The sequence below is a fragment of the Mustela erminea genome, chromosome 18 (genome assembly GCF_009829155.1).
Source record: "Mustela erminea isolate mMusErm1 chromosome 18, mMusErm1.Pri, whole genome shotgun sequence".
Taxonomy (NCBI): Eukaryota; Metazoa; Chordata; class Mammalia; order Carnivora; family Mustelidae; genus Mustela; species Mustela erminea.
Window position 1 is genome coordinate 9,207,111 of NC_045631.1, and position 9,723 is coordinate 9,216,833.

General features: G+C 53.7%; 1 protein-coding gene, 1 long non-coding RNA gene and 3 other non-coding genes across 5 annotated transcripts in view; 1 reads left to right on the forward strand and 4 right to left on the reverse strand.

The window, feature by feature from the left end:
* LRRC75A (leucine rich repeat containing 75A) overlaps nucleotides 1–6,325 on the forward strand; it is a 41,854-nt gene extending 35,529 nt beyond the window's left edge. Inside the window, exons 3-4 of the mRNA XM_032320957.1 lie at nucleotides 2,123–2,238; nucleotides 5,129–6,325. Coding sequence (XP_032176848.1) covers nucleotides 2,123–2,238; nucleotides 5,129–5,666 — 654 coding nt within the window. The 3' untranslated portion in view covers nucleotides 5,667–6,325. The remainder of the gene's footprint in view (nucleotides 1–2,122; nucleotides 2,239–5,128) is intronic.
* Nucleotides 6,326–7,356: 1,031 nt separating this feature from the next.
* On the reverse strand, nucleotides 7,357–8,748 carry LOC116577561. The gene is made up of 3 exons (XR_004280537.1): nucleotides 8,179–8,748; nucleotides 7,699–7,802; nucleotides 7,357–7,468 (listed from the first exon to the last, which is right to left on the reverse strand). It is a non-coding gene; the product is annotated as an uncharacterized LOC116577561 (long non-coding RNA).
* Nucleotides 7,538–7,609, reverse strand: LOC116578617. The gene has a single exon (XR_004280984.1). It is a non-coding gene; the product is annotated as a small nucleolar RNA SNORD65 (small nucleolar RNA).
* LOC116578601 lies at nucleotides 8,363–8,432 on the reverse strand. The gene has a single exon (XR_004280968.1). It is a non-coding gene; the product is annotated as a small nucleolar RNA SNORD49 (small nucleolar RNA).
* A 155-nt stretch (nucleotides 8,749–8,903) lies between the features above and the next one.
* Nucleotides 8,904–8,974, reverse strand: LOC116578602. The gene has a single exon (XR_004280969.1). It is a non-coding gene; the product is annotated as a small nucleolar RNA SNORD49 (small nucleolar RNA).
* Nucleotides 8,975–9,723: the final 749 nt, after the last annotated feature.

A 9,723-nucleotide genomic window follows, 5' to 3' on the forward strand; every position in this document is an offset into this window, starting at 1 on the left:
GTCTTCTTTTCTTGCCTTTCCAACAGCTCCAGCGCTGCTCTCTGTGCCTCAGTTTCCTCCTCTATAAAATGGGGCTAATGAGAGCAGTTCCGCTCTGGGGTGTCGTGGGAATTCCATGAAGTCCTAGCGTAAGGTCCGTGTGCAACAAACCAGCTGACAGATGATAGTGGCTTGGACCAATGTGGTAACTGTGGAGGTGGTGAGATGTGACCCCAGACTGTCACCTGCTCCCCTGCCTATAACACCCCCAACCTCAAACCGTTGCACACAATTCCTCCTCACCCAGGGATGCCTCGTTTCCTCTCTCCATGCAAAAATCATGAATCCATCCGCCCTGAAAATCCCAATGCACATCTGAGCCTAGGGAGGATTCATCTTCCTCTACCCTGCCAGAGTTTTGCCTGTCGACGTTACTCTTCTCGTTCGGGACATGACTGACACAGTGAGCATAACTGGAGAGCTAGCTGTGTCCTGAGCTATAGTCACAGCCCTGTGCAAATGGGGACTCATTTCATCCTCACAAAATGTCCCGTGCATTGGGACATTATTATCCCTTCACAGAGGAGGACTGAAGGTCAAGTGACTTGCCCAAGGTCACAGAGGAGGTGGCAAAGCAAGGGTTCACACCCACACAGTTTGGCTCTGAGTCCGTGCTCTTACAAACTTAATATGCGTGCTCGCTTTGGCAGCACATATACGAACTTAATATGCTGCATCTCCATTAGCAGAATGTTGATGGTAACAACCATCCACTGGCCTTTATTGAGTGCCCGCTGTGTGCCAGGCACTGGACATGGGCTCAAGGTTGAACCTCACTCACTCTTGGCCCCCCTCCCCCAGGGCTTGGTGACTGTCTATTGAGCTGACTTCCCTTGGGACAGAGGTGGAGTCTCTCTAGCATCTCTCTAAACCCAATGTAAATTTGTCAGGGCCGCCATAACAAAATACCATTTAAACAACAGAAATTCATTTCCTCATAGCTGTGAAGGCTGCAAGTCTAAGATCAAGATGTTCGCAGGGTTGGTTTCTTCTGATTCCTCTTCTTGGCTTGAAGATGACCGGCTTCTCCAGAGTCCTCATGTGGTCTTTCCTCTGTGTGTGTCTGTGACCTAATCCCTTTTCATGAGGACACCAGTCACATTGGATTAGGGCCCACCCCAAATGACCTCATTTTAACTGAATTGCTCTGTGAGGCCCTATTTCTACATACAGTTGTAGTCTGAGATACCTGGGTTTAGGACTTAAATTTAAGAACTTTGGTGGGAGACAATTTAGGACATAATACCCAGGGTTTCTGGGGGCGCCTGGGTGGCTCAGTAGGTTAAAGCCTCTGCCTTTGGCTCAGGTCATGGTCTCAGGGTCCTGGGATTGAGCCCCACATCGGGCTCTCTGCTCAGCGGGGAGCCTGCTTCCCATTCTCTCTCTGCCTGCCTCTCTGCCTACTTGTGATCTCTGTCAAATAAATAAATAAAATCTTTTAAAAAAATTAATACCCAGGATTTCAAACTCAAATGCTGATGGGCCTGCTGCATCTCAATCAGTCAGTAGAGCATGGGACTCTTGTTTTTGGGTTCAAGCCCCACATTGGGTGTAGAACTTAGTCTTTAAAAAAAAAGTGCTGAAGGGCCAGACTAGGATTACAGTAGACAAATGAATTGGGCTGGAAAGGACTTGGATACTCCTTTCTTGTTTCTTTTCCTACTTTTGACATTTTCCCACATGCACCATCATAAAAATATTTCCCTTTCTTCTTTTTGCCTAGAACAATTGTCTGGCGCCTAGAGGTGCTCAGTAAACCTTTGTTGAGCAAATGAGTGAGCAGAACGGCCCTGGCCACTGGGAAGAGGCAGGGACCATGATGAATACTGGCTAAGCACTCAGCTCTGGTCAACTATCAGATTGTGAATGTAGAGTTTTAAGCAAATTTCCATTTTGCCATGATAGCAACTAATTCACAGCCATGTGCAGGTCAGTTTGCAACCAACTGCTTTCTGCTTGGAGGCCCAGAAGGAGGAAGCCTCCCCCAGTTCATCCCTTGGAGAGGGGAAGCCGGAGGGGAGGGCCTGGCCTTTTGGGCCTGTGCCTATGACTCAGGGCCTCCTGCCTGTGGTTGTCTCTGCAGGAAGGCGATGCACTGGGCGCCATGGAGAAGCTATGCCGGCAGCTGACCTACCACCTGAGCCCCCACTCCCAGTGGAGGCGTCACCGGGGGCTGGTGAAGAGGAAGCCGCAGGCCTGGTGAGTCTCAGTCCCCTGGGGCAGACCTGCCCGCCTGCCCCCGCCCCCTCCCCAGGCCTCCTTCCACAAGGGCGGCCCAGAGCGAACCCACGCCAGGCTGGGCTCCACAGTACTCCTTGGGCGGGATGGGGTGGGGGGCTGGAATCAGAGGGGTTGCTCTGGAAGGCGCCTGAAGGAGAAGTCAGAGTTGGGTGGGGAGAGTGGCCAGAGGGCACTCCAGGTGGGCATGAGATATGAGGGGAGCTGCCGGTGGGGCTCTCCTTGCTCTGCGGGATGGGAGCTGGCACATCACCATTCAGAAGGGGTGGGTGGGGAGGAAGACATGAGGAGTTTCTGATTCCTGCTGTGCCGAATGTGGGCACTCCCACTGGATCCCCCACTTCTGGATGTCTCCTAGGGGGGACCCAGGCTCTAGCCATGCCCCTGGGCCATGCAGCAGTGAGAAGCCCTAAGGGTTTTATGGCCCCCTGAAGACTGGGGGCTTGGGGCACATGGGCACAGAACCCATGGGCGAGATAGCTAGCACCACTGGAAGCGAGTAAAGGAGAGCCGGGAAGTTAGGTTTTCTGGAGGGAGCACCCCTGCCTTTCTTGCAAATGACCATGGCGCAGAGCGGCTTGTGTGCTTCCCCTAGACTGGGCAGGGCCAGGACTGCCCTCACTCACTGACAAGAGGTCTGGTTCCTCTTTCTCTTCTGGACTCTTCCACTCCAAAGCCGGATTCCTTCCCAGGTGGAGGAAGAGAGAGTCAAGGATGGGGTTCCAGCTGGGCTGAAGTCAGAGGCTGTGCATGGGGACAGAGCAGAGCAGGAGGACCCGTGGGACCTGGAAGCCATGAGGAGTCTGTGACCTAGTTCTTTAGAATTGAAAACCTCGAAATGTGACCTGGAATCCAGGAGCCTCCTCTTCTCTCTCCCCAACACAGCCACTTGCTTTGTTCTTTCTTCATTTCAAAAGCCTCACTCCCCACATCACACTTGAATGAGATCCAAACGGGGTCCTCTGTGATCGGTGCTCGGCCCCTCTCTGGTCGCTCGCCTCCCATTTCCCCTCGCTGCAACCATGCTGGCCTTCCTGCTGGCTCGGATGCCTCAGGGCCTCTGCCCATGCCTCCCTCTGCTGGAACTTTTACCAGACTCTTCTGAGGGCCCACTTTTTCTTCCAATGTCAGCTCGAATTACGTCCTCAGAGAAGCCTTCCCTGAGTGGCCATGTCCAACCAAGCTCCTCTCACTTCCATCTCATTTGTTGTCTGTTTGGTCCCCCCCATCCCTGGTAGAGTAAAAACAGGGATCATGTCTGTCTTGTCCACGACTAGGACCTCAGTGCCTAGGACAGTGCCTGGCACATAATGGGAGTTTAAAAACACTTGCTGAAGGATTGAATGGGGTAGGGGATATTACTGTTGACATTTGGCCACCATCATCAAGCTGCTGAGTGGCAGGACTGGTTTCAAACCCCAGGCCCAGGTTGTTAACCACATGCTCCCTATCTCTCAGGTGTAATGGGTCTGTGCCTTATTTTACCCTGAACAAAGGGCAGGCAATGTTTCAAGCATTTAGAGGTCACACCCTGAGAGGCAAGATGAGACCGGAAGCCGCCTTCCAGCTTCAGATCTCAAGGATACATGTTTTGCCAAGAAGTCCAAGCCGTGATCCTCGGGCTGCTCATATTGACATATGCTTTTTTTTTTCTTTTTAAAGATTTTATTTGACATAGAGAGAGATCACAAGTAGGCAAAGGCAGGCAGACGTGTGGGGGGGAAGCAGGCTCCCCGCTGAGCGGAGAGCCCGATGTGGGGCTCCATCCCAGGACACTGAAATCATGACCTGAGCCGGAAGCAGAGGCCTAACCCACTGAGACACCCAGGCGCCCCTGACATATGCTCTTGAAACAAGCTGTGAGTCCCCCCCCACCTTCCTCTCTTTCCCACTGTTGGGGTTCCAGGGCTTGCCTGGGGTACCTGGAAACTGGGGAGCTCTGGCCGCAGAGCAAGGTCCAGGAAGACAGAAGAGCAAGGAGTAGCAGACGGCAGCGAGTGAAAGCGTGTACAGAGCCCTGAGCCTCCAGGAGTCAGCACCACCCCCACCCCCTGGCTCAGAGACCCTGCGCCCTCCCCTGCCTGCTGCCCTGCGGGGCTCTCCCTAAGGATTCCCCATCAGGTGGGCGAGACGGGTCTTCAAAGCGCTGCTCTTGGGGAAGCAGGAAGCTCAGTCTAAGTGATTCATAATGGCCACAGCAAATATTCATTCCTCTCTCTGGTACACGAGCACTGTTCTAAATGCTCGGCATCCGTTACCTTATTTCACTTAATAATTCTGTGGTACTTAGCTCCATTGTTCAGGTAAGTGACTGAGGCACAGAGAAGTTAAGGGACCAGAGCTCACACCAGCAGGAAGAAGAGTTAAGATGCAAACCCAGGTGAGTTAAAGAGTTGTTTTAAAATGGTTTCCTTGGGGCGCCTGGGTGGCTCAGTGGGTTAATCCTCTGCCTTCAGCTCAGGTCATGATCTCAGGGTTCTCGGATCAAGCCCCGCACTGGGCTCTCTGCTCAACAGGGAGCCTGCTTCCCCATCTCTCTGCCTACTTGTGATCTCTCACTCAGTCAAATAAATAAATAAAATCTTAAAAAAAAAAAAAAAAAAAAGATGTAAACCCAGGTACTATGGCCCCAGAATGTACCCGTAGTCACTGCAGAAGCCTCTGGGCCTTTCCCCTGGGGTCCCTCAAGCTCTTGGCAGCTGGGCCCAGCCAAGCTGAGATGCGAGGTATCCCCAAAGCACCAGAGGTCTTAGGTTTCTCCCGTCCCTGGAGCTGCAGGGTGGCCACTGCTGCCTCCGGGAGAAGGCTGGCCCCACTTGGTTGAACCTGGCTTGTCCCTTCTCCCCTGCAGCCTCAAGGCTGTCCTGGCTGGGAGCCCTCCAGACAACACCGTGGACCTGTCCGGCATCCCGCTGACCTCCCGGGACCTGGAGCGGGTGACCAGCTACCTGCAGCGCTGTGGGGAGCAGGTGGACAGCGTGGAGCTGGGCTTCACGGGCCTCACCGACGACATGGTCTTGCAGCTGCTGCCTGCGCTCAGCGCGCTGCCCCGCCTCACCACGCTGGCGCTCAACGGCAACCGGCTAACCCGGGCCCTGCTGCGTGACCTCACCGACACCCTCAAAGACCCCAGCAAGTTCCCCAACGTCACGTGGATCGACCTGGGCAACAACGTGGACATCTTTTCATTGCCCCAACCCTTCCTGCTCAGCCTGCGCAAGCGTTCCCCGAAGCAGGGCCACCTCCCCACCATCCTGGAGCTGGGCGAGGGCCCCTGCAGTGGGGAGGAGGCCCGGGATGGGACAGTAGACCAGGAGGACCCTGGGGGAGGCCCTCTGGATCCTGCCAAAGACGAGGGCAGGGAGACTGTAGGTACCGTTCAGACATGACACAGAAGTGGGGGTCCTCACCAGGGAGTCCCGGTGGGGTAGGAGGACTGAGGCAGGCTAGGGGGCCCCCCACCAGCAGCCTCAGGTTATCACCCAAAACTGGCCTGGGCAACCACACTCACCGGAGCCAGACTGTAGCATCTGGGAAGGGGGCTGTGCAGTACTGCTCCAGTCCTCTCCCTTCCCCCTCTTGTCCACCTCCTCTGCCTTTTGGCTCCTGCTCAGTCCTGTATGGCTTGAGAGCGAGCAGCCCTCAAGTCCCCAGATTTGTGGGTGGTCTTGTTTGGAGATGAATGCTTGAGCTACCGTGGGTTAGAAGTTAACCCCAGGCAGGAATTGTGATTTCAGCCCTACATCTAACCCAGTATTTCCTGACGGAACCTTTCTTCTCTGCCCTAACACCTGGCCAGCAGTCTGGAGTAGGGGCCCCAGAGACTCCAAGAACCTAGTCCCCATCTGAGGTGGTGGTCTATCTCCTCCCTGTGAAGCCCTGAGGAACCACTTCTCAGTCTCAGCCTCCACTTAATCCCACACCTCCCCCTGGGGTCCCAGGCCCTGCCCCTGGGACCAGCCCCTGTGTACCCTTCAACAGACCATCCCAGGATGCCTACATACATGGCATACACCCAAAAAACCCAACCCAGACTACCAGACCTTCACTAAGGTTTCAGTGTTCCAAGTCAGAGTACGTCCCTTGAAAAGGATTTTAAAAACCTTTTCCTGTTGCTTATGGAGTCCCCCAGAAAGTCATCAGGGATAGTAGGCTCACTCCCAAAAACCTTCTAATAAACCCCAAACCATGAAAATGAGGTCAGACTTAACTCGTGGCAGATCTAGCAAGACAGCCAGGAGATGGGGATGAACTGGGGGTTTCTTGAATGGTTCTCCCATCTCCCCCTTAATACTACCAGCTAAAAATCCCTTCTAGGCACATTAAGCCCTAAAACCAAGGAAAAGTCTTGAAGTCCAGGGAGAGTGGAGACCAACCTTTAACCTGAGAAAATTTACAGATGTCCACAGTGGTGACCAGAACACAGGCAAACGGCAGACAGTTGAGAAGCATGGCCTGTCAGGCCTCTAGCCAGTGACAGGTAGGTGAGATCCCAACTCAGGAAGGCACCAAGACAGGCTATGTATAAAGCCACACTATGGGGACCCTGCCTGCCACTGCCTGGGTGTTTCAGTGAAGCACAGTGCAGAGCTTCAGAAGGTAGGCAGCTATGCAAAAGGACACAGCCCCAAGTGCTTTGCAACTGTTACCCTCAAGTCTGAAGTTGTTTGAGGGTAAACAGCTTAGGCTGACCTTGGAGAAGTTGACAAGTGCTAATACCTTGACTGCTAATGTGACAGCAGTGACCACAACTTTTTTTCTTCAAATACACGTTTTTAAAAACCAGTACTAAAGACCATCCTTTATTGCAGTTTGTGGTAATTGCACAGAAGTATCAGTTTCAGGAAGAAATATGTTTGCATCTTAAAGAACTCAGACCCTCACCCAACAGAACAAATTCATACAATATTTAAAAGTATAGAAGCTTTCTGGGTAGGAGAGATAAAAATACAGTATTTGTAGTACATTACTAGAAAACTCAAGAATTCAATGACACCAACAGTGCCTACCCTACAGTTTGCCAAACACCCTTGTTGGCTCTTTTTTTAAGATTAAGAGCCACAAGAGTTGGTTCACTTTAAGCACCGTTTCCACACCAACTGTTGAAGCCTGGGTTTTCAGTCCGAACTGATGGTGACCACAGGACTCTGAACCTGCTGCAGCATGGCTGACCATTCTCTGCAAAGACAGCCTGCAAAGAAACTAAGTATCAGTCTCACTTCCTGCTCCAACCAAGTTATTCACAGTGTAAAAAAGGTATCTTCAGAAACCATACATTCACCACTACACAATCTGCCGGTAATTCCAGCTATTTTGGGTGATTTCATCATTTGATAGCCTTTTTCTGAGAATCTATTTTAACAACACTGGCCGTTTATTCATTCTACCACGGGGTAGGGGTCCTTGTCCATGGAAGCTTACCTCTCCTTGGGCTGAGCTGCAGCCACCACGAGCTTTCAAACTCCACACCGCCGATCACCATTCTTCAGCACACAAAACCCAGAGGGGAATGAACCGAGGCATCCCTAGACAGGCAGCAGGTAACAAAGGCAGAGAAAAGAGATTTGCTCATGAGAGCCTCAACTACAAATTCCAGCCCATCCTAACAGAGCCCTTAAGAACCTACTGGAGGTGTTTTTTGGTACATGAAGCCATGTGAAGTCTGTAAGTCCTAACTGGCTTTTCTGGGTGTTGCAACCTCATTTCATCCCATCTTTAACCCCACACACCTAAGCGGTCATCTCCAAGGACGAGGAAAGCTACATCTCAGCAGACAGGCAACTGGGACAGATTTTAGAGGTTATTAGGTGAGCCAGAAAGAAGTGCCACTACCTGACCTAATTGGAAGGTCACATCATCTAACGGCCGGCCATGCAAACTGTTCCACAGACCGAAGCTTACCTTAACCTTAAGGGCAGGCCGGTGCTCCTCCCTCCACTACTCAGCAGCTGGTCTTATCTGATCACACACAGGTGACCCCGCAGCACTCATGTGCAACCTGGGTGAACAGACGAGAAAAGGTCACTGTCCAAACCAGACCAACCTACTCCAGGGCAGCGGCAGCCGGGCAGGACTTGTTGACCGCAGTCAGCCAGGAACGTTATCGTCAGTTATCGCTTCTGACGGCACTTCCTATAGATGATTTCATCAGAGCAGTCAACACCTCCCTGCTCCCCAGCACCGCTCCGGAAACCCGAACGGGACCTGGAACTTAGCCCTGATTGCTTGAGGAACCACTGGGGCACTGGCCGCTTTAAACCAAGCATTTTAACGGAGTTCACCTCTGGTGACAGCCGCGGTAGAACAGCTCAGGGTCAGCAGCCGCCCCCTACCATTGCCACTCGAGCACCAGGCTACGTGTGCAGTGCAACGGGGCACAACTACTGCTCAATGCATCAACCGTGAAGGGGCAGCCAATGCCGCTGCACTTAAGACTAACGAACACGGAAAAGCGAAGGGGTTGGCTGTAGTCCTGCCCACACTGGGTCCTACCTCCGGATGGGAGACCGCTCCTGGCCTGAAGGCGCTGCAAGGGATGTGCCACCTGGAACACGGGAGGGCGACAAGCGTTAAGGGCACGTAGTGGCAGTGATGTTCAACCCGAGCGTTGAGGCTTCCGCGACCGCGGTCAGACAGGCATCAGAGTCGTCAGTTATCACTTCTGACGGCACTTCCTAACCCCAGGATCATCAGAACCGTCGGGCAAGCCCTCCTCGACGTCCCATGCCCCACGCTCCCCCGGGCCGCGCTTACCCAGTCCTCCCGGGTTGGCGCACCTCCCACGCCGCGTCCGGGGAGCAGGGAAGCGGCCTTGGGGGACCTCGGGCTCCGGAGTCGACGGCGGCAGCGGCCCTGCTGGAGACACGCGCGCGGGCCTTGAGCCTCAGTCCCCGGCAGCCCTGCCTCACTCTCCCCAACCGCCGCGCCCGCCCCGAAACCCGGAGACGCGCCATAGGGAGCCTCCCTGCGCCCCCCACAAAGCTTCCCGAAAACAACTTCTCAGAAATTAAGAAACCTTTCGCTCCTTCGCCCTCGCCGCCAGCTACTAGGCCTAGTCACACACCACACTCACCTCCATTTTCACGGTACGGAAAAGAACATCCCTTTCGCGGCCTGGGCCTTTAAGGAGTCGGAACATTCCATTTTTCACAGAAGGGAGGGTAATACTGGCAGAGACTCACGGGAACCTCCAGCCCTTTTCACGACGCAGACTCCGCCTCACCACCCGGGGACACCCCCCTCCGTCAGAGCCTATGGTCTCTTCCACGTCCCCAGGAATTCTGGGTCCCGCGGCGCCCGGGGTGTTCAGGGCGCATGCGCGGGGGCTGGAGCGTACCACTTTAGCTCCGTGGTTTGGAGGAGGTTTCTCCGCCTTTGTGAGCTTCCGATGGCTCGTGTTGTAAATGAAGCTGTCGGCACCGCAGAGGCTGTTTTGAGGATCACATG